This window comes from Natator depressus, chromosome 3 (genome assembly GCF_965152275.1).
Source record: "Natator depressus isolate rNatDep1 chromosome 3, rNatDep2.hap1, whole genome shotgun sequence".
NCBI lineage: Eukaryota > Metazoa > Chordata > Testudines > Cheloniidae > Natator > Natator depressus.
In genome coordinates this window covers 133,701,892-133,726,888 of record NC_134236.1, presented here as the reverse complement: position 1 = coordinate 133,726,888, position 24,997 = coordinate 133,701,892, and the positions used below count along the sequence as shown (strand labels likewise).

Genomic DNA, 24,997 nt, shown 5'->3' with positions numbered 1-24,997 from the left:
TGTGATCATGAAAGACAGGATTGGGTCATGTTTGGGTGGAGTCAGTGAAAAGCTGTTTTGTAGGCCCACCAAAAATGCTAATACTGATTCGCCAAAACCAAACCAAATGGCAGTAAATTAAACAGCTGGCATTGAGATGATTTGGAGTGAAGGAGTGTTTCAGCATTGTGGATAGCTCTTTTGCTGTCTTGAATTTTATTAGGTTCTTTTGAGTTTCTCTGGGATTTAAGGAAGAAAAGGCACAGAAAGGGCGTTGCACAAACTTTGTGTCCATTTTTGTGCTATGGATGCTCCCATATACACATTTTTACAGATAGATTACCTGGCAATTGTAATTACCTGCACATTTCATTTTCTATTAAGATAAATATTTCTATAACATGCCTCCTAACATACAATTAGGAGCAGTGACTCTGCTGCATAGGGCTTTCACCTTCACATGGAACACACACATGACAAAAATATGGGTAATTTTCAAACGTCATCAGAGCTTTCACATATTATTTCATTTGTGTTTCTTTCGGTTCAGAAGACATAAAAGTGCCTGTACACAGGGTCTGAGTGCCCTGCCAATTGCTACAAATTATACAAACAAAATGATACAATACAATCTATTATTGTTATAATGCCATTATAACACATCATTTGGTCTGAAGAAGGTGGGGGGGGGAGCCACAAAATGACACTTTGCATAAATCATAAGAATTTCAGCAAAGCTTTCCACTGTTCAAACAAGAACAATAGCATTCTCTACATGGGAAAAACATCTGTAAGAGCCATGAGTTTGTTTCTTTTCGGCAGGAGGGCCTTGGCCATTTCAATCTATGTATGCCCTGAAAGTCATGGGTAAATTTCATGGCTCTAAAGAGAAGATGGGATTCTTTATGCAGATGGGGTTAACATTAATTTAGGCCTTGTCTACATGGCAGGCATGTCTGCAAGCAAGGGAGATTTAGGTTGAATAATAGGAAAAACATTTCTAACAATAAGGATAATTAAGTACTGGAATAGGCATCCATGGAAGGTTGTAGAAACCCCATCACTGGAGGTTTTTAAGAACTGATTAGACAAACACCTGTCAGGGATGATCTAGGTTGGGGTTCCCAAACTTGATTCACGGCTTGTTCAGGGTAAGCCCTGTGCCACTTCCCGCAGCTCCCATTGGCTGGGAATGGTGAACCGTGGCCACTGGGAGCTGCGAGCGGCTATACCTGCGGACGCTCAGGTAAACAAAGTGTCTCGTGGCCCCCCCAGGGGCTTACCCTGAACAAGCCAATAACCAGGTTTGGGAACCCCTAGGTATACTTGATCCTGCCTCAGCACAGGGGGCTGGACTAGATGACCTCTTGAGGTCTTTTCCAACCCTACATTTCTGTGATTCTACAATTCTATTGGAAAGGTTTTTCAGTATGTTTTTCTGCTATACCTAGACCAAAATAACGTGTTGGCTTAAACTATTCCCATGTGAATCATTGAGCCCCACACAAGTCTATGGGGTTTTGTTTGGTTGGTTGGTTGGTTGGTTTGTTGTTTTTTTTTCTAAAAAAACTGCACAGCATTTTGCGCAAATATCCCATGGTGCAATGTATTGGTGCTAAACTCTATGCATTCTGAGATGTTTCTTGCAGAGCATTGTGGGATACCTACTGGAGCCTGCTGCAATTCTGGGAGTTGAGGTCAAATTAACAAACTCCCATGATTGCTTTCCTGGTATCCCACAATTCTTCTGTTTTTATTGATCCACAGCCATTTTTAAACTGCTGTCAGGCAGCATGAAGGAAACACTGTTGAGCCTTAAGATCTTGGCAGTCATTAGTAGGAACAGAGTGCTCCAGATGTATTAGCAGTCACAGAGCTGGATGGGTTTGGATGAGCTGGGATGCAGCCACCGAGATGCCATGCAGATACTGCTAGAGCAGGAGGAGAATGATAAAACTGAGCAGTTACTTCTGCATCCTATTTCCATGGAGTGGATTCATTTGGTGGGATGCCACTCCTATGCTCAGCCCACCAGCATGACAGGTGGGCTAGGGCTGTGATGCAGAACTGTGACGACCAGCTGTGGCAGCAGACCTTCAGGAAGCAGAAGTATTCCTGGAGATCTTTGCAAAGCTCACTCCGGACTGCAGCAGCGAACACCAACAGGTGAGTTCCATCCGGGGTTGAGAAGAATGTGACCACAGCCCTCTGGAAGCTCTCCATCCTTGCCTGCAAATTCTCCACAGCTTTGAGAGGGTGAGTACAGCAGAATTAAGCCACGCTCCAGGCCTGTCCCAGGCCTACTGGCTTCTACTCCATGGAATTCCTACCTTGTGTTGTATCCCCAAGGGGATTCCATAAACTCAAGGAAAAAGAGAGTGCAGCATACTGTGAGGTCCCTATGATAGCATGAGTGGAGAAAATGATCAGGCCCCAAGTGATCTATTTACTCTAGGGCCTACCTCTGATCTGGGCAAAGGTGTCAATATTATGGAACTGCCTGGCAACAATGTCAGTAAACTCTTCCTTTCTTGATTTTTCTCACAATGTTTTTAGTTAAATGCCAATCTGATAATCTCTCAGAAGTATCCCATCAAATATACCAGTGATTAAATGTGGGGAACAGCTGACCAAGATGAAAACAATAAGAAAAATTAACACTGAAGGACAGGCCCAATGGTTTGGAAATCACTTACATAATGTTTTCTAGTATTCACTCACACAAGAAAGTGTCACAATTCAACACAGCTGATGTAACTAGCAGTAAGAAAAAGTCTATCTAAGCCAAGTCTGAGTGATGCTGAGGGTCTGCCCAGAAATATTCTTCAGTGTTGAAATCCTCACTCCAAGATGACCACATGTGAAAGCAGCAACAGTGAAATCAGGCCTTTGCCTTGAGAAGCATCATTACCAGTAAAGAAATATGGCTTGCATAATAAGGATCCAGTCCCACAACCCTTGTTTGTGTGAGTAGTCCTGTCTCACCCAAGCAGTCCCATTGAAATCAATGGGACTACTTGGGTGAGTAAGACTACTCTGATAAGAGCAGCTGGATCAGACCCTAAGGTGCTCAATTTCCATAATCAACTGGAAGCTGAGGATACTCCACACCTTGCAGCTCACAATCCTGACTGGGAAAAAATACAACCAAGAACTAGAAGAATGGAACTACTCTCTGACTTACTAAAAAAAACAAGAAGGCCTCCCGATTTTCTAGTGTTTGTCCACCAGATATTGCCTGATTTGATCTTATCCAAAAGACAGAAGAGTCCAGTTAGGCTCTCTCTTTATATTAAATTATTCTGACCGGAATAATAACTAGACACAAAATATCCCAGTGAATGTATGCATTGTTATAAGATACTTTTCCTCACAGATTTTAGTTCTGCTTACTTAATCATTCATGCTTTGCCCATGAATATGAAAATACCTTGATCACTATGCAGTAGGAGTCATCTTGGCACCATCTGTTTATATTTGAGATCTGAACCTTGTAAATAATAAAATGTACTTTGCTCACAAATTCATAGTTCCTAGCAAGAGAGTAGTTATAATTGATTAAAAGTACAGTATTGAAGGTATTACTGGCAGCAAAATTTTGGTCTCTGTCCACTGAAAGGATTGCTTCCTTCCCATTGTCTACCTTGTAGGAGACTAATATATAAAGTCACAGGGTCATTATCTGTATATTACTCTATTTGTACTGATAATGTGCTTGGCACTGTACAATAATCAAAATAAAGATAGGCCCTACTCTGAAGAGCAGTTCACAGCCTACTTTTAAGCCTCTTCACCTTCCCTGAAGACCCGAGAACGAATGAGTGAGCTTGTTTACAGGCCTACAGCTCTAAAAGAAATGCAGCTGGCTTTCCTTATACCTCTAAAATAGGCATCATAGCTCTAAAAGAAGGCAAGGAGCACCTGAGGGCTTCCGTCTTTCATAACCACAGAGCACACAAACTGGAAAGAGTTAGGTCTCCTGTATCAGGCTCCCTGAGTACACACAATTGGATGAAAATATAGCCGTGGTATAGCGGTTAAAAAAAGAAGTGAGTAAACTAACCTAAACTAAACTCCATGTTACCCAAATGAGAAGTGAGTAAGCTCACTTTACCCTTGACTACACTACTAGGGACAGTTGTGGATGTTTTAATAGAATGATCCTGTTTGATGGATCAGGATTATGTGATCTGGCCCAGGCTAATCAGGCCTCAAGAGGGGATGGGAGACAAGACTTTTTGCAGGGTTGGGGTGGGATTTTGTATGGGAGTCACTGCTTTTGAGCAACAACAGGATCTACCAAGAAGGAAGAGTCTTCCTCATCAAGAGGGACCTGAACATAGGATTTATACCCCACCCTCCTAAATGGGACTGGCCCAAAGGGGAAAGCACACTCTTATGAGCTGGGTGAAACGTTATGGATTGAGTTTGAACCAACTCCAAATTGTGTGACTGAGTCCCCCATTTAAGACAGTTGTAAAAGATAGTTAAGGCGCCACACCTAAAACAAAACCTAATAGAATCTGCCCAGAAACTAACACCAGGCGAGTGGAGGGTTCGCCTGGGTCTTGTGACAAACTTGGGGAAATGTTCGGGTGGAGAGGAACACACAGAAAACTGAAATGATGGTTTGGAAGAAACCTAGAGAGAGATTTTTGGGATCAGAGTGCATGCTGAAAAGAGCACTCTCGGTATTCTGAGCAAAAGAAACTATTTCCTGGTACTTGATTCCTTCTGTGTTTAGAGATACAGGACTTTGCACATTCTTCGTAAATAAACAAAACTTAAAGAAATATCTGACTATCACCAACTTCTACTCCCAGCTGGACACCCACAGGACCCGAAACTTTGACTAGCCAAGTAGGTTGGAAAAGGGGCAACAATAGGTTGATCATTTTAAGTGCTTTAATTCTCATAGCCAATTTTAAAATGAGGAATTAGTTGCCAAAGGAGGGAAATTTTACAGGAGGCAAAGCTGAATATGATTATTCATATCAGTGAAGTTTAGACAAGTGTATTACAAAATATCTATACAACGGAGGGGTCGAATGGAGATCTGACAACATGCTATTGGCCACCCTACACCACATTAAAAATACCTTACATCTCTTAGGCTACCCATTAAATAACAGATAGTATGTCCTGTTAATTGTTAGTGTGTTCTGACCTTAGACTTTGACCAGGTATTTAATAACACCATCTGCTGTCTGCGTCTGCAGTACTGTTATTTTTACATATGGATTACTCTTCTGTCTTCAAAAACAAGGCTGTAATAACAGTGCTAAATGGTAGCAGAACCAAATGAGATTTAAATTACACCGTCCAAGTAAAACATGAAGGGAGAACAGAACACCAAAAATACATCAAACTTATTTTACTGGCTTAAATCTAAAAATCCTAACTTGCTAGAAGGTTGATTAGCTGTAGCTCAAGTCTTGCTGTCCTTACTTGGGGAAAAGTCCTATTGTTTTGCCTGAGAGAGGACTGTGGGTGAAATTTACCCCTGTGCAGGCTGCCTGCACACACCCTGCATTACTTCAGTCCTCAAAATAGGCTGACCCTTTGGACAGAGGTGAAGTTCACCCTGGAGGATGAGCTCTTTACTCTTTATTTGCATGCCCTCCCCCCCCACCCCGCCCAAATCAACCCAGCAAATAATATTTTAAAGAGACACTGTTGAGTATTTTAGGCCACAAATAATTAATCACTTGAAATTCAAATATTCCTCCTAATTATATCTATAATGGTATTTGGTTTTTAAAAATACATGTATTTAGCTCTGAATGACCAACTTTATAAGAGCCCACATATGCAAAGGCCCCAGTCCAGCTCTCATTGAAACTGATGGGACTTTTGTCATTGCTTCCAGTCGGGGGCAGGATCAGGTGCAAAAAGAATTGTGCATTTATCTATTGCTTCAGGGTCTTATATGTAGCGTTGCCAACTCTCAATTTTATTGCATATCTCACAATATTTGGGATTTTCCTTAAAACCCAGCTCCTTGAGTGAAACATTGACCCTACTGAAGTCAATAGCAAAACTTCCCTTGACTTCAATGGGTCAGACTTTCACTCCAGAATTGTGTGATTTTTGTGAGAGTCCTTTTTTGTTTTGCTTTAATAAAAGCTGAAAGTGCCTAGCCCTTATAGTTGTGGAGAAAAGCTTGAAAACCTTAAAGGCTTAAAAAACAGAAGGCAAATTAAAAAAAAAAATCCCAAGATGATTTATTTTTTAAAGCCAATTTCATGATGTTTAGGGAACCTGAATGTTTTGTCATTGGCAATACTGCTAATCACTATAGTATCTCGGTGTGTATGCACTGTAATAATGAATCATGCATCCTCTCTAGCTTTATTTGTGCGTAAGACCTACCAAAAGTGCTTTGCCTTTTTTCCTACTGAAATGGAGAGGTTAACTTTTAAAACCAAACATATGAATCTAATCCGGAGGGTATGTAAAATATGGGGGCTGAACTATTTGACAGCATTTGAAAGACGCATGTCTTGACATGTTTTCTATTAGAAAGGATTTTAAGCATTACAATCTGTCAAATGAGGTATCTGGTTACATCTGAAAAGGGGTTCTTACCTTTTCCTCCCACTATATTCAGGAGGAAGGCATCTAGAAGTCTGATTCTGAAGCCCTAATGAACAGACACACTGACTTATTTTATAAATATGTGAAATGATGTGTGTCTGTCTTTTTTCCCCTGTAGTTGCTAGTTTTGGAAGAAGAGTTGAAAAAAACCTAAGCAGATTCTTTACATATTTACTCTGCATCAAATTCTGAATCATAGAAATGTGTAAGTATATTTATGTATGTTATCTAACCTCAATTCAAATACACTAGTGGAGCATGTTATGTTGGGTTTGGCATTTATAAACAGCCTAGCTATAATTTCCATAACTGTTGTAAAATAAAATTTGTATAAATTACAAGCAATATATAAAATCTAGGCAGAATTTATTTCTAAAAATATCTGTCACTTTGTGTACCCTGCATACAATTTACCTCTTGTACATGTTCTTTTAAACCTGTTCATGGGGAGTATTACACTATCTCTGAGCAACTAGGAACTTGTACAAAGATGCAAAAAGTCTTGGACCGAGTTTCCAAACCCTGCTGACCTATTCAACAAAAAGTCTGCCAATGCATGGAACTCTTTTAGTTCTTGTAAGCAAGCTCTCTCATCAACATGCTTCTTTCCAGCTTGTGTTGGCCTTTCCAGTATGGTCCGTTCCAAAGGAAGAGGGGCTTGAGCACATTATGTGATTCACTATAATGTATATGATATATTTTTCAAAGTTACTTAACAAAAGGTTGGACTCCTGGTGACATAGTTCTCCTTAAGCATGTACACGCACTACAGACAGCAATTTAGACATGCTGGACTGGGATTCCAGCTCTAGCCAAGCAGGCATGATGTTCTCAAATGCTGTGGTGATCTGTTAGCTACGTAACCTTTTGACCTTGTGTTGAATGGCATTGTTTCTGATCTCACTGGGCCAATTTCACCCCGGTGTAAGTCCAATAGTTTCAGTAGAGTAACGCTATGGAGGAATGTTGACCAATGTGTTTCAGGGTTGGAGCACCGACGGAAAAAAAATTGGTGAGTATTGAGCACCCACCGGGAAGCCTCCCTATCAGCGCCTCCCCCACCCCCCCAGTGCCTCCCGCCCACCATGGCTCTGTTGTTCTGTGGTGTGCAGGAGGCGCTGGGGGGAAGGGGAGGAGCAAAGGTGGGGCACGCTTAGGGGAGGAGGCGGAACTGGGCAGGAAGCTGTGGGGGAGGGGGTGGAACTGGGTGGGAAGAGGCGGGGCAGGGTGAGATGGGGTGGGAAGAGGTGGGGTGGGACCTTGGGGGAAGAGGTGAAGTGGAGGCAGGGCCTGGGGCACAGCTGGGGGAAGCATCCCCTGGCACATTAGAAAGTCAGTGTCTATGCCAGCACACTAAAATGGTGAGGACCCTCGCCACTGGGATATTCTGATGTGGGTCTCTCTGTCTCTCCTGTTGAACCTGTTCCACTTTGGATAAACATTGAGTGTTGCAACACCTAAGTTCCTTTGTGGATCCGGGCCAGGGTGTATCGCGAATGAGGTGGAGGATTCCAGGAAGAGAAAAGAGTCTCATGGTGAAGACAACTGAATGCTGCCCTGGAGAACTGGATTCTATCACTGCTCCTGCCACAGTTACTATGTGATGCTGGGCAAACTACTTAAAAAAAGCTTTTCACAGGTAATCACTAATTTTGTGTTCCTTATTTTCTGGGTATCCAACTTGGGACTCAAAGGTCTGCTTTGCAGAAGTGCTGAGCACTCACAGCTGCTGCTGAAGTGAATGGGAGTTGTCTTTTGAACATACGAAATGTATATGATGTTAAGTACTCAGAAAAATCAGGTACTAATTATCTCAAATTGGGCACCCAAATTTAATCTCTCTGCATCAGTACCCTCTCTGTAAAAAGGGGACACCACCACACAGGGGTGCCGGAATAGGGGAGGCCCATCGGGCCATGGCCCACCCACTTTTTACCGGCTATAAGGGCAAGCGACTGGGCAGAGGGGGCAGAGAGGAGCAAGCGGGGAGCAGGGTCTTGGGAGGAAGACGTGGCATGGGAGCAGGGCCTCGGGGGAAGGGGTGGTGTGAGGGAAGGGCCTTGGGGAAGGGATGGGGCCTCGGGGGAAGGGGTGCCGCAGGAAGGATGGGGCCATGGTTTGGGCACCTGTGGCCCCCTCACCTTTAGGGATCGTCTGCCGCTCCTGACTCCCCTTCCTCACTTCACGGGGGTTTAATGTTTGTGAGGTAGTGAGATACTATAGTGATGAGCACCATACAAAAGCCCATGACAAAATTAATAATTCTGTGTTCAGAGCAGGATTTGAATAGTCTGCTGTAAATAAATCCTAGGGCCACATATTGAACAATTAGCAGAAAACAAATATTGAATAGCTGTTCATTAAGTGAACGCCCTCCATTCTATGCACTGAATAAAGCAGGGGTCCCAGGAACAGTATAGTATATGATCATATAATTAAAGACTGTATCATAATCCATACACACAAGGAGCCAAATTAAGGTTGCACAGGCAACTTGAATTCTGGCATTTCCTATCTTTTGAATGCTTGACTTTGCAGCCTTAATAACGTTCCTTTAACAGGTGTGTGTGTGGCATAATATATAATATGGACTAAATCCCGCCCTAACTACTAATATAATATATAATATGGATAATATGGGCTAAATCCTGCTCTAGCTAGTGCAGGTGGGAGCAGAGATGCACACACTCTTTGCTCTCACCCAGAATCCTGGAGTCAGGATTCTTCTTGGCCAGTTGGGGCCTTGTGATGTGGCGTGCACTTCATTGGGGAGAGTTTGTTGGAAAGGTAATCCAACTGGAGGCCACAGGACTGGTGTTGGGATCGATGTGTATCACTCCCACTCTTCTCATAGCCAGCTCATTTCAAAGTCCCTTTTGCCATACTGATCCCTGGATCAAGAAAGGGAGGATGTGCTACCATGGAATTGGCTGAATCCCTCTTCTTCGGGTGTGTCCCCCTCCAGAGATGGTTCCTCGGGATACTAATATTATGTAATTACACACAAAAATTTTAACTGAAGGCTGAGTCAGGCAGCAGCTATTACAGAGATGTTTCTGAGAAGCTCCAAACATTTTTTTATTTGGTCTGAATTTTTTTTCTTAATTATAATGTGTGCGGTGTTACATTTAGCAATACTAGTAACTGGTGGAGGGGAAGTAGATGACTCAGGGGATTGGTAATGAGATACACAGACTTTCACCTCAGCAATTCAAATCCAGCTCATGTCATTAATGTTGAGATGTTATTGCCTTCTAAAGTTGTTTGATGCCCTGTGTGGAACGAGTTTGGTGGCATTAATCCACTTCCTCAGGTACAAAAATCCCCACCATAAAAAACGTCTCTACTCTGGCCTCCACTACAGTTTGCTACTCTTGATAGCAGTCTCTGAGGAAAAGCTAATGAATGAAAAGGCATAGACACTGCACTACTCTCTCACCCTTACTGATCTTGGTAAATCACTGTGGAAATATGTGTCCACCGTGTAGTTGTGTTACTGATAGAAGAGTTCAGTCCTAAGGCTGTCAGCCTAGCGCTTTTCACCAGCACTTCTTTCTGCACCAGTCGAATGGCATGTTAAGCCCACTGAATAAAAGTGAATCCTGGAGCCTACCCTGCACACCTAATTCAATCCTCCACACAGTAAATATGAAGACACTTTTGACGTACAGGTACTGAGGCTGCACAGGCACTAATGCAAGGACAATCTGCGCACAGTCCTCCAGGCAAACCCAATATAGGGGGAAACAAGTGATGTGGAGAGTCCATCCTTGGTGACATAATCTTATAGCTAAAGCCCAGAACTGGGAGATCTCAGGGTTGTTTTTTTTACCAGTTCTGCCAAATACTCTATGTTACCTTGAGTAAGTCATTTAATTTGCCTGTGCTTCCATTTCCTCATCTGTAAAATGAGACTAACACCTACATACCTGACAGGGTATTATGCAGCTAAGTTAATTGCATTATCATTATTATTATGATATACTGGTAATGTGCAAAATATCATTAGTTATCATTATTAATTTTGCGTGTATTAATTATAATTCCTATCAGTGGCCTCCTTACAGTGGTCAAAGTGAGCAAGAGTGCTTAATACTGTGGTGGTTTTTTTAAACTGGAAAAAGCATGATGGAAACAATGAAGTAGTAGCTGTTTTCAGAAGTTAGAAATATATCATGAAATGCCTTAACAGCTGAATATTTTTACCTATCTTAGTTGCACACATTATGTAATATTACTGAAGGAGAACAGGGATAACAATTCTGTCTTTTAAATTTGTTTACTTTGTCTATTTGACAGCACTTCAAGTAAAAGTTTTAAGAGTATCTAATTGATTTAGAAGTCTAAGCCTCACTTTAAAAAGTGAGTTAGGCACTTAGGCCCAAATCCTCTAAGTATGTAAGCAGTGCTTAATGTGTAATGAAAGAGGTACTGGGGCTCAAGCAATTTTTTTACATTCATAATTAATGCAGCAAGCCCAGAGGTGCCAGGACTATGAACTGCCAAGCCTAGATGTGCCATGGCTCAGCCTGGCAAGCCCTGGCACAACTTAAGCACTGTATGTAAGTGTCTAACTCCCATTGATTTCAATGGGTAGAGAGAGACCAACATTTAAACAAATAGAAAAATGTGATTGTAAAACCACAAAAAAATTGGCAGGGAGAAACAAGGCCAAGGGTAGTCCCTGAAACTATCCTTAACTTTTCTTTTAATTGGACTAGATTTCAAGCTGATGGTGGTCCCTTTTAAAGGTTTAAATTGCTGTACTCTATGCAGTGTTTGAGTCTGCCTATATACAGAGGCCAATGGGGAACATGTTCATTCTAGCTGGTCTGGTATGGAACTGACAACCAGCTCAACTTCACTGCTTCAGGGGGACATTTTGGCAATACTGGAACCTCCACACTGCAAACAGCTTTAATGGTTCTGGCACAAGCCTTGAGACGGTTTTGGCCTTGGCTCAGATATTTTAGACTTTTATTATATGTGAGGGTCTCTGTTCAAAAAGGATCCACACGGACAAAGTGTTGCAAAGCCTGAAATCTCCACAACACTTTAGGAACGTACTGGCATAAACTGCTCCTGGATATTGTATTTGTGTTGGTCAAGCATAATCAGCTTTTATATTTGTCCATGACTGCCATTAAATGGATTCTGTCTTTTCCTTTCAATAATTTCATGTCCTACATAGTATTTTGACAAAGGATAGGGTGTAGGCTTGGGACAAAGATTAATTGTTTGTTAGTTGTATTCAGGCCAAACTAGGAGTTCTTAACAAAAAAAAAAATTGTGCCTGCCAAATGATAATCTTAGTTCTGTGTTTTGGTCTCAGTTTGTAACAGGCTTCCTGTGAAATTCTTGTCCTTTTCCCATTTTCTGTGGGGCATTTAGTAGCCTATTGAACTAATGTGGGTATAAAGCAATGAACACAGCTACAGCTATGTCACAGAGGGGTCACAGATTCCATGACTTCCTGTTTATTTTTAAAAGGGGTCACTGGGGTCACCGTTGTCCCTCCACCCCTCACATCAGGAAATCCAAAGCCAGGGTACACTCCATCCGCTTTCAGATCTCAACAAATCCTATTTGTTGATTGCATTTTTGGATGCAAAGGAGCAAGGCGAAGTATAAGGATAAGAGAATGTGACATTCCCTATTTATCAATCTGAGGAAAACTGTTAGAAGCTTGACTTATCAACTGTCCTCATTTCTGGCACCTGGAAACATTGCTCATACGTCTCTATTTTTAATTGGATTATAGTAACCTCTGAACTTCTCTAGTATTTGCATAATCCTGTCCCTTCCTGGCAAGACACATTGTAAATATCTGTTGCAGCTGACTCTCTAACACAGAGGAATAAGGTCATTTTGCTAGATTTTTCAACTGTGCTACTTGAAAATGAAAAAAGTCAGCTGCTGGATTAAAAACAAAATTAATTAAAAGGTTTAACATTTTCCATTCTCTCCAACAAACGCATTTTGCTCTTACAAATTTTGCTGCAGACTATCTCAGCAGGCGCACAGTAGTCTGCTATACATTGCAGGATTGGGCATTTAGTTTTTTACATTGTATCTCCCTGAAAATTAGCATACTCATATATATGCATGAATACTTTTTTAAAGGAAAAATCATAAAAAAATTAATAAACCATAAAAAATCATAACAAAATAAGGAAAGACTTAGCATCTCCATATTTCAGGCCTTATCTGTGGACAAGTGGCGTATCAAGGCCTTCCTGATGTTTCCTTTTCATAAATGTCTTGCAAACATGGTATCCCATATCCACTAAGAAATTATTCCAAAAAAGTCCCTCATAGCAAGCTTCAAAGAGTCAATAACAGGGTTCCATATAAAGTAAAAAGCTGACATCAAACTTCTGTTTGGATTTTTTTCTGATTCTCTGACACATTTTCTTCCAAACTGAGCTAGTGTGATGACCTTAATCTCGCCTTTTGGCATTTTATTTTTTATCCAGTGTCTCCTTTAACTTTAGCTTCCATTGTGAACAACAGCTGTACAATACATAGAAACATCCAACATAGTGATTATTAACAGCTTTTAAAAATATAAGCCTGATCCTGTAAACACACACACGTGCTTAATTTTAGGCACAAATAGTTCCATGGGAATCAATGGTAGTGTTCATGTTTGAAGATTAGCACATGTGTTTAGACCCTGATCCTGCAAACAGTTAAGATCACATGTGGCTTTAAATTCACTGGGACTACTCACATGCATAAAGTTACAAGCGCACATAAATGTTTGCAGGATGAAGGTCTTACTATGGGCCTATTCTAAAGCTCATTGAAGTAAATGGCAAGATTCCCACAAAGTGAGCTGTAGCTCACGAAAGCTTATGCTCAAATAAATTGGTCAGTCTCTAAGGTGCCACAAGTACTCCTTTTCTTTTTGCGAATACAGACTAACATGGCTGCTACTCTGAAACCACTGACTACAGCGGGCTTTGAATCAGGCCCTATGTCCTTGCTATGCTATTAGAAAAGGACATAATAAGATAAGACTTACTCTTGTCAGTACTTCCACTGAAGTCAGTGACTAAAGCTGGCAGGATGTGACCTAGATTTTACTTTCTAAAAATTTATTTTAAAAATCTCAGAGGCATTTTGTGACACAGAGCAGCAAGTCCAGTGTGGCTATTTTAAGCTGCATCTTTGAATGTAGTACTTTTCATTTTAACCTTGGCTGTGCTGTTATTTTACCAAATTCAACTTCCCTCACAATGAGGCCCCTTCAGGACCGTTTGGCATTTGTCTCCGCAGTGGATGTTTCTTTTTCACTAGAAAAGTTTGCTGAAATGTTTCCTTAGGGATTAGTTTCAATTGAATGAACAGCATGTAACATTTGCTGCCTCACTAGTGCTGCAGCATGAATTGTATATTTCAAAATTTGTAAATAGAAATGTTTGGGGGTTTTTTTTTTGTTTTTTTTTACAGAAGAACATGGTATTTTAAATGAAAAACAAAACTTCTAAGGTTTCTAAAATGGCCATCACAGCCTCTCTCCTAAGCAGAGTGAGTGGCCATCTACAGGCAAGTCCCAGTGGTTGCTTTAGCTTCTGAATCATTTGGCACATATCTTGCAGTACTTCAATAAGTAAATCACCTTTAAAGTCAGCTTACATTTACCTTTTTGTAAATCCTTTCAAGCAACCTAGCACCTTCAATAACAATAACAAGGCAGAAATGTCAGTAAGTCAATGGGAGTTTTGGCTGCAAAGGTTGCCAACTTTCTAACTGTACAAAACCAAACACCCTTTCCCCGCCCCTTCTCCAAGGCTCCGCCCTGCTCAGTCCATCCCCCCTCCCTCTGTCACTTGCTCTCCCCCACCCACCCTCACTCGCTTGCTCGCTCATTTTCACCAGGCTGGGGAGGGTCCCTTTTCGACTGAGTGTTCTGGTTGAAAACCGGACACCTGGCAACCCTCGGGAATGGGCCTTAAGTTTTAAACTGAAGTACCTAGTTCTCACAAATGCAAAATAACTGCGTACCCAAAAATGTGCATAAATTAAGGCTGTACTTTAATGTCAGGTTTTAGTTGGCCCAACTTGCGAGGCTCTACACTCAACTTGGTGGCATTTCTGTTTATTTGGGTAGTATATGAAAACTTTTGAACACAGCATTGGATCAATTACAAAATTTCAGAGAATATTTTAGTTCTCAATGGAGAGAACCCTATGGATTTTTAAATTCTGTATAGCTCAACAATTGATGGCACCCATTAACACCTTCCAGCATAACTATCATCCTCCCCATCACAGCTCTGCCCATCCTCCCAATACCACTTACCATGTTGACACTCTGCATTACATATCTCCCAGACAAATAGAAAAGAAATAATAATGGTGGGGAGAAGTTTGGAGCATGGAGGGAATGGGGGGCACACACAGCGCCTGACATGGAGGAGAGAACAGTAAACCCAGGTAGGGGGTGAAGGAGCAATGGGGGCATACAAAGCCCCTGGCATGGGGGACAAAGGAGGAAGTGGGGGAAAAGAGGGAGGATGGTGCTTGACCTACAGTTATGAAGTGTGCACCCCCTAGTGGTGCAAACGAATAATTCAATTACGTCAGCAGAAACCACTGATGAAATAACAGTCTCACTATGCACAATTGAGGGTATATTGTTTTATAATGGGCCATATCCTGCTCACCATGCACCCACAGGCAGTCCTATTGAAATCAATTAAACTGTGAGTAAAGCAAGCCCTCAACAGTTCTCTGCAGGCAACATGGCATTACCACAAACCACCAGTAGGTGTCCACTAGCAGTAACGCTATTCTTCTATATAGTATTACAATAACATAACAATGGGTATTTTAGATAGATTAAGCCCAATGGGCTAGATTCTGTAAAAAAGAAAGAAAGAAAAAGAACTGAACATATCCTTTGTTTGACTTCCATACTAGTAAGGCCATGAAATGATCAGGTTTGGGGAGCTTATAGGACGTGATATAAAACCCACATTTTCTATTTAATCTAGACACTGTTTGAGGAAAATCGTGTTCAGCTTTTTCACAATGAGTGCTGTAATGTTTCTCTCCCGTTTTTCCAGAGTTAACTGGAAGCGATAAAATGATAGTTAAAAACTTAAAATTGCTCATCTTGATTTTCCCAACAAGCTCTGGTTCTTACGGGGGAAAGTAATCGCAATTTTGCCCTCCAGTTTAAAGCCTGCCACAGCTGAAAGGTTTGCTCCCCCCCCCCCCCCCCCGCCGCCTTTACTAACACCGCAAACTGCTCATGATCGTAAATGCACAAACACTCGTTCTTGGCTCCCAACCAACATATATAAATACATGCAATTTTTCCTTCAAAGAACCTAGAGGCTAAGCAAGAGGGCAAAGGAGTACGTGACTAAAACATCCTAACTTCCTCTTTCATAAGTCATCACATGATGAAGTACAATTACAATTCCTGCCTTGTCTCTGCGAATCGCAGACGCATTGCCTCACCCTAGAAACCCTGTGCTCCTCTGCGAGTGTGTCGGCAGCAATTTCTGCAGCCGGGTTGGCAGGAATCCAATTTCAGTCTGGAGAGAAAGGGCAGTGGGTGGAAGGCAAAAACAAGGATCTGTTTACTTAGTATACATTGATAAAGCTTCTTTAGAAGGGAAAAAAAAAGTAGCTTTAAAAGAATTTGACACAGTATGAACGGGGAGCTGTTGTGAAGCAGAAAACAAGACGTGTTAACCCTTTTAGCCCCGGGGGGAAAAATCAGGACGGGAGTGTAGTACAAAAATTAGCCATTTCATTGACAAGCTAACCTCAGGAAAGTCATTAGGGCTGGGCTGCTATACTCATGATGTTGAAAATATTAACGGATGATTAATGGGAAACTAAAAGAAACTCTCTCCTTTTATGTGTGGGAGAGAGAGATCCTACAACTAGACCATGTTTTTGAATTTCGTTTATAGCTGACGGGGCAGCCCCAAAAGGGCAAGGTTTGGTTCGAGTGAATGTGCAAGGCGGTGTTTACATTACTCTTGCTTCACTCGGGAAGGATTTACGGGCGGGGAACGGCTTAACCCTTGAAGGGACAGATTGCATTACGCCGGGGGCAAGTGGCGTGTGTGGGGATGTGCGTTATCACCGGTTGCAACTGGTTCGGGAAGTGTTACCCCTAGTTCCACGGTGTGTTCGGGGATGAGCGGCGTTGTATCAAAATCCTCGTTGCACTTGCACTGATGTGGGTGGGGGGAAGCGAGTTTTGCATCAACACCGGTTGCACGGCGCGCGCGCGCTGTAGGGGGGAATGACACTGTCGGAAGACGCATTAGCGAGCGGCACCGTTTCTGGAAATCCCCCAGAGCAGAATCATGCGGCGTTTGCATGAAAATTAACGCTTCAGTTTTGGGATTAAATATCCTCCGTGTAATTTCAGAACAGGGTTTTTCATGTGACATAAGATCAACACAATTGTTTCTCCGAGGGTGGTTTATTCCCCCCCCCCTCCGCGCTTTTAAAAAAAACCCTTTCAAGGCACCTGGCATTTTCAACAGCAGCACGGTAGAAACCTTAGCAAGATTCCACCCCCCTGGCCAAGCCAGTAGGGGAGATCATATAATTTACACTCGCCTCGTCCAACAGAGCCAGCTCATTCCAGTCCAAAGAAGAAAGGTTGGGGGTGGGGTGTGTTGAGAGACAGCGGCCTACGGCGTTTGATTCTCGAAAAAAGAAAGAAAGTGGAGCTCGAAAACTTGACAGATAAGCCGAGCTTGACGATGGGGCGGGGGTGGGGGGGGCCATTTCCCTAGCTTAACTCTGCAGTTGGATGAAAGCATTCGCTTGCAAATAGGGCAAGGACATGATATCTATTTACTTGTTCGCTTTGATGACATCGCACTAATTAGCTACATAAAAATATCTTGTGTCCACGCTACGTATCGTGTACGTGGGCTGCAAAGGACAAAACATCAAAAAGCCCAGCTGGGTCTGTAATTACAAGTCAACCCCATGCCCTCCGCCAGTCGGTTCTGCAGGAACAAATCTCCCAACAGCAACATATTCTGCAGTGGGAAATCAGCCTCATGGCAGCCTGCCTCAGTTACTGACGAGCGGTACGCCCGAGTAACAAAAGCCTCAGCTGGTTGTCAGTGCAAAGGGAGAGAATACTACAGTATAGAATGCGGCTCATACACCCATTCCTGTGTACTGTACATGCTGCTCTTCTTGCTACGTTAAGTAAAAGTTAAGCCTGGCAGTGGGAGGGAGCTTTTAGAGCCCAGAAATAGTAGCAAGGGAGGCGGTACTTAGTGCTGTGACGGGGCATCGGCGGTGCTGGCTGTAGATTCTCTCTCTGAGTCTGTCCCTGGAATGTGCATTTCGTTTAATAAGGTTTCAAGTGCCAATTGCATAGAGTCACGTCCCTCACCGAGTCTGCGCAAAGGGCGCAGCTGCAGCCCTGAAACAAAATGCGGACGTCAGAGGCTAGAGCTCAGCTTCCTCCATCCCTCCCTTTGTAACCTACATAACTCAGCAGCAGCACTGTGGGAATGGTGACCCAAAAGCAAGAGTTTGAGAGAACAGCTTCCACTTTGTTTACTCTGCACAATCACACACACAGCTCTCTCTATATATTTGGACTACTTCTGGGTTGAATGATGACTTCATGTGCAAATGACAAATGAACAGAACAACATCCCTTTCTCTTTTTGACTGGCTGCAATTGTCAGACGAGCTGTTTGGGATTCTCAGTGCGGAAGAAGGAAGGGAAAAAAATGTCCGCAGGTTGGGGAGGAGAGAGATTGTGTTTCTTTGCTAATCTGCACTAGAAAATGGAAGGGTTGTGGCTGCAAATGACAAGGAAACCTAAAATTTCCCATTTCCGAACCAAATGAAACAATTATTTACAAATCCAGAAGAGCTAAATAGCAATTGTATTTATAATGGTCTTCTACCTTGGCGTAAGGCAATGAAAAAACAATCCTTATACATGTACAAGGAAATTACATTACTTAGCGCTTTCGATCTTCCAGGCGCTGTACACATACTCTCGCAACCCCCTGGCTGTTGGGTATTATTAACCCCTTTTAACAGAGGTGGGAAATTGGGAAAGTTGTGAAGTCAAAGGGATCGGGCCCGGAGTGATTTCCTCAAGGCCACGAAGCGAGTTAGCGTCAGAGGCAGGATTAGAACAAAGGTTAGATTAAATTCCAGCCAAAACTCAACCATCACAAAATTCATCCTATAAGATATTTTTTTAAATCAAGTAAGGTGGCATTGTTTTTAAAAACACTTTTGCTCAATAAAAAGATTTTTTTCAATCCTGCCTGACATAATTAGCACTTCTCTCCTCAGAGCACTTCACAAACACTTCCTAGGCTGCAAAGAAGATGGGGAAAGGACCTAAAGACCCCTATTTGCATCCCATTCACATGTGCAAGCCCTTGCCGCTCCCCCACCCTCGGCTGACTAGGAGGGAGCTGGCTATTCTTGCAGCTCTTGTTGTCTTGGGACTCTTGGCAGAAGTTCAAGGAGCAGCACCAGCAGCAGGCGGCCAAAGGAGAGGGCGCTCAGCGCGCAGGCGCTTCGAGGCACTGTCGAAGAATCGAGTCACTGGAGCAGAGCGCACAGGCGGCGGCTGCTGCTGCTGCCGGAGTCCCCGCCCCAGTGCGAGCGCCCGGGCTGCAGTAGTGAGCGAGCGAGCGGGACAGGCGGAGTGAGCCGCGCGCTGGAGTAGGCAGCCGAGTGTGCAGCGACGGGGCTATGCGCTTTCCCGCGTCCCAGTGACTCCAGCCGGGAGGCGTCCGCGCCCGGGAGCCGCTTGTTTGCAGGGCGCGGGCAATCGGCTGAAGATCCTGCGGCAGCTGCAAAGCCGGAGCCTGCCCGTTTGGTCTCCGGTTGCTGGAGGAGGAGGAGGAGGAGGAGGACGCGCGGGGGGCGCTCGCTGCCCCTGGGCTGGGACATGTCGTCCGCGGCGGTGGCGGCTGCTTCCCGCAGGCAGTCGTGCTACCTGTGCGACCTGCCCCGCATGCCCTGGGCCATGATCTGGGACTTCACCGAGCCCGTCTGCCGGGGCTGCGTCAACTACGAGGGGGCCGACCGGGTGGAGTTCGTCATCGACACGGCGCGGCAGCTCAAGCGGGCTCACAGCTTCCAAGAGGGCCGGGCCCCGCCGCCGCCGCCGCCCCACGCCAAGCAGCCACCGCTCAGCACTAAGGAGATCCTGGTGCAGCAGCAGCAGCAGCTGAACCACACGGCCGTGGCGGGCGACGCGGTGCCCCGGCCCCAGCCGCAGCCCCTGGAGCGCTACCCGCTGGCGGCCGCCTCCGCCTCCGAGCGGCAGCCGCCCCGCCTGGGAGCCGAGTACGGCGGCAGCCGGCAGGTGAACGGGATCCTCGTGCCCAACGGGTTCCCCAAGCCCGAGGAGCCGCCCGAGCTGAACCGGCAGAGCCCGAACCCGCGGCGGACACACACGGTGCCGCCCACCCTGGTGCCGCTGATGAACGGAGCTTCCCTGTCCGCGCCCATCAGCATCAGCAGCCGGGCCGCCGCCGCCGCCTCGCTGGCCGCCATCTCAGGGGCGCCCGCCCCCATGCAGGTCTCCGTCTCCCAGCAGCAGCCGCCGCCGCCGGCGCCCGGGGAGCTGGGGCACAAGCGGCCCGGCTCGGTGTCCTCCAGCAGCAGCAGCAGCGGCGGCGGCGCGGGCGAGCACGAGAGCAAGGAGAAGCAGCCGCGGGGCTCGGCGGAGGAGCTGGGGGTCGAGGGCAAGGGCCGCGGGGGAGCGGAGCAGGAGTGGCTGGGCAAGCCCAAGACGGTGCGGGACACGCTGCTGGCGCTGCACCAGCACGGGGGCCACGCGGTGCCCTTTGAGAGCAAGTTCAAGAAGGAGCCCGGCATGGCTGGGAGCAGGCTGCTGGGGTACGAGAGCAACGGGGCCGTGGCCAAAGCAGGTGAGGGGGAAAGAGGGTGTCGACCCCCCCCCATACCAAACCCCGACCTCCTAACTCCACTTCCTGGTGCTTAACGCGGCACCGTTGCTTAGGCGGCAACGTGTTCATGTGCTGAAGCAGCACAACAGAGAGCTATGAGTCAGGGCTGGCGGGTAGACACTGACAGGGAGAGGGCTTTTCCCTCCCTGCGACGTCCTCGCCATAGGAGCTGCAGTGAAGGCACCAGTAACCTTTTCGCCTACTAGCTGCGCTGTAGGGGTGTGCTTCTGCAGGTTGCATGCCTGCAAGTGGTGGGTGAGTGTGCACATGGACAAGTTGTATAGACTACACACACATATTTTGGCTGTGTGCCATGTTGTGTGTATGCATTTGCATACGTCATACTGTATAATTGGTATTTGTGTGCAATGCCCTGGCTGTGTAGTCATTTAAAATGGAAGCCTTTTCAAGCTTGATGTGTGTAGCTGTAACGCCTTTATAGCTGCATTTATCTGATTGCTTATTATTATTATTTATTTTTTCCTTACGCATTTCTCCTCCCCATTCCTTTGTATTGCTAGGGGCTCGGGCAGCGAGGAAGAGGAAGCCTTCCCCAGAACCAGAAGGTGAAGCTGGACCGCCTAAGATCAATGGAGAGTCACAACCCTGGTTGCCAACCTCATCAGAGGGGATGAAAATGTCCATGACTGCTACGTCTTTCATGTCCCCACCACCACCAACTGCCTCGCCTCATTCCAACCGGACCACACCGCCTGAAGCAGCCCAGAATGGCCAGTCTCCTATGGCTGCGCTCATTTTAGTAGCAGACAATGCAGGGGGCAACCACTCCTCCAAAGATGCCAACCAAGTTCACTCCACCACCAGGAGGAATAGCAACAGCCCGCCCTCTCCGTCCTCTATGAACCAAAGAAGGCTGGGTCCAAGCAGGGAGGTGCCAAGTCAGGGGACAAACACTGCTGGGGGATTGGAGCCGGTGCATCCTGCCAGCCTCCCGGACTCGTCTCTAGCAGCCAGTGTTCCCTTGTGCTGCACCCTGTGCCACGAGCGCCTGGAAGACACCCATTTTGTTCAGTGTCCCTCAGTCCCTTCCCACAAGTTCTGCTTCCCTTGCTCCAGACAAAGCATCAAACAGCAAGGAGCTAGTGGCGAGGTGTATTGTCCCAGTGGGGAGAAATGCCCTCTGGTGGGCTCCAATGTCCCTTGGGCTTTCATGCAGGGGGAGATTGCGACCATTCTTGCAGGAGATGTGAAAGTGAAAAAAGAGAGAGACTCGTGACTTTTTCCAGTTCACAACCCAACATTACCTGTAACTAAAACTGCTTGAATTGTGTATATATCTATAAATATATATATATATATATATCTCCAAGACAAGGGAAATGTAGACTTCATAAAACATGGCTGTATAATTTTGATTTTTTTGAATACATTGTGTTTCTATATTTTTTTGAAGACAAAAGGTATGTACTTAAAGGCATTTCCTCTTTTTGTTATTAGCAACTATTTGTTGTGCTTCCTTGGTGACAGTTACTGTTCAATGTAGGCTGTGACTTGCGCTGCTTTTTTTAGAGAGCACTTGGCAAACCAGAAATGCTTCTAGCTGTATTTGTATGCACTTGTTTCTTTTTAAAATGCCAAATACATTTTCTGACATTGTAAAGATCGCCTTACTGTCTGTGATTCCTTATTTTTGGGCCTTGCTCAGAGTAAAGCTGGATGCGTGCAGATTTGATATAAAATGGTAGTGGGGGAAAAAAGACTGATAGGGTGAAATGGGATGTCACCATTACAGCCGAAAGGCAGGTGAATATTAGAAAGCACAAGTGGTTTCTTTCTGAAACATTGTTCTCTTGTTGCAAAAGCAAATTTTTTAGACTGAGTCCAATTCCACTCTGTTTCTAGAAGGAAGTTGCCTTCATAGTAGGATGTTGAGAGATGTTTGAGAGGCGCTGCTGAGTTAGGGATTTCTGGGTTGTTTGCCTTTTTTTTCCTAAAAGGCAAAGTTGACCATAGTTCACGTGATTGGTTGTAAGATTACAGAACTGCATTTATTCATTGATTACATAATGTTAATGCAGAATTTTGGTAATAAACTTAATTACTGTATTGGTGTGTACACCAGTATAGCACTGCCATCTTTAAAGATCCATAGCTGTTTTAGTGCCACTCACATACTATTTCTGCTTGGGGAAAACTAAAGTTATGGGTTTTTTTGTTTTTGTTTTTTTTTTAATTTGCACATAGTGCAGGTGGACTTTGAGTTTGCTTATCGGTTACTTATAGTACTGTTGGTATTGTTAACTATCTCTTACATCATATTTCCAGGTAGTGGCAGGTACAAGATGGTACAATGACAGAAGCAACTGAGGTGCTGCCAGGATTGCCTTCGGGCATTTCAGTGACAGCCCAAATGTAGGTGGAAGAAACCTGTAATCTCTGTTATGTGTGTTTTTTAAAACAAACCTAATACTACTTTTCTGAAAATGAAAAAATAAACTGGTGGAACGAAAGCAATTAGGGTTTCACAAAAGGGGCATGCCCCGCCTTTTTAACTACTTTGGAGTACTCTTTGTAAAGTCATTTCTTTTGATCAAGCTTCTGCATCAATCAGCAAGCAGACTTTTTTTTTTAATCAATAAATCATTACTAGAAATGGCTAAGTCTTATAGTGATGTTTTTGTGCTGTTTAGTTCATTAGCAACACCGCAAAAACCCTGATGTTTAGGTGTGTTTAACTTGGTCATAAACAAATGTTCTGGGCAGAAACACGACTACAAGTTCTCATCCCTGGGGCAAATAATATAATTTTTCCAATTTTTTTAGGGAAAAAAATCTGTTCAACTAACTTTAACAGTTTGGGATGCTTTTTAATCGAGTGTTATGATCATATTCAGGCTGCTATTTAATGCAGAGTAGATCGTTTGGGGAAGATTTTTTTTTAATGGTCATTATTAATATTTGAAACTCAGAACTGCACATCCATAGTCTTTTTTTTATTAAGTGTTTCAATGAGCACACCACTAACATGTTTCTTATTACAGGTCAATGTAATATTAAATACAGACTTGCATGGTAAACCAATTCATTGAGTCAATATTATGCTTTAAAATTATACCTATAGTTCAGATTGGTGTCTTATGTAAACATGCAGACAAGTTGGAAAAAAACGCACATATATACAACTGTAAAGGATACTTTGGAACACTATGGTCTCTGTAAATGTGTATTTAGCACTTTATTAAAAAATGGATTTCAAGCCGATAGATGGTAACAAGTTCTTCAGAGTTGTTTGGCATAATAACTCATAGTATGGAGTGCGTATGTTTTTGATAAAATGATATCCCTACTAAAAACTGCATGAAATGATTGCTCTGCTGTGTTGGCCAACTGTTCACCTTTGAGCACCTTGACGTGAGGTGGGAAGGTAACTTTTCCCGCTACTCAAGCATATCCTGCTTCCTGGTCTGACTGACATTTTTGTGGCTCTCCAAGGAGGCCTTTCACTTAATCTTTTATCTGGAGGAAGTGTGTCAATATATTGTGGCCCAACAGCATCTTTGGACTTATTCTTTAAAGTAGTTCAAAGGGTGGGAATTCTCTGGCCTTGTTGTACTAGGTGATGGTACATAGACAACACAGGTGAAAAAGAAATGTCAAAAAGTTACTATACCTGTGCTGACATCTAGTCCCGAATCAAATCTCAATTGATTCTAATACACATAATGACAGTTCATTATTACAAAAGTGCTTGAAACCAGTATGCCTTTTTTTATTTCTCAAATTTCAGTTGAACTAAGTTTGTCTTATTTTGTTGCTTGCTGAGTTATGACATCACAATGATCACGTTATTCACTAAACCAATTTAGTGTTTCCTTGGCTACAAAGCTTTTTTTTAAAAGTTCTTTAGCTACAATAGTGCTACTGTTAATCTTTTAAAACTTTTTTAAAGGTGATAGTTTGCGTAGTAATAAAGTGTTTTAATGAAGAATGTGTGATTCTCAAATCTCACTTTAATTACTCTTTTTAAAGTTTTTACTTTATACGGGAATATCACCTGCACTATGCTTTTGTTGTTTATAACTGCTAAACTAACACATTACTATTTTTACCTATTTTTTATCTTTGGCACTAAATAAAATATTAGGAGCTTTATGCACTTCCTGTGAGTGGTTGTTTTTTTTTTTTTAATTAAAAAAAAAATTAAACTGGAAGTCTACAGCCACTGAAGTGCAATGATGTAGTGGCAAAATCAACAGGATTTTTTAAAAATACACCTTTTTGTCCTTAGTAGCATATAGGGAAGCAAAAAGCAGGGATGAGAGAGCTGAAACATGGAAAGGGCAGAACGAATTGTCAATTGGGAAAATGAAATTCCTCCCTCCAAGAAGAGTAGAGGGCAAAAGGGTAAGAGCCCTCTCATTTTATTCTTGGTTTTTATATTATGGTGCAGTATCGTCCATCAGAGCCCCTAGTGGGTGGGGAAGTAACATGGCATAAGGGAGACTATG

At 43.7% G+C, this 24,997-nt stretch overlaps 1 protein-coding gene across 1 annotated transcript; it reads left to right on the top strand.

Moving 5' to 3' along the window:
* The first annotated feature begins 18,860 nt into the window (after positions 1–18,860).
* Positions 18,861–24,654, top strand: IRF2BP2 (interferon regulatory factor 2 binding protein 2). The gene is made up of 2 exons (XM_074948860.1): positions 18,861–20,489; positions 21,050–24,654. Exons 1-2 carry the CDS (start codon positions 19,502–19,504, stop codon positions 21,763–21,765), a joined length of 1,704 nt encoding a protein of 567 aa, XP_074804961.1. The 5' UTR covers positions 18,861–19,501; the 3' UTR covers positions 21,766–24,654.
* Positions 24,655–24,997: the final 343 nt, after the last annotated feature.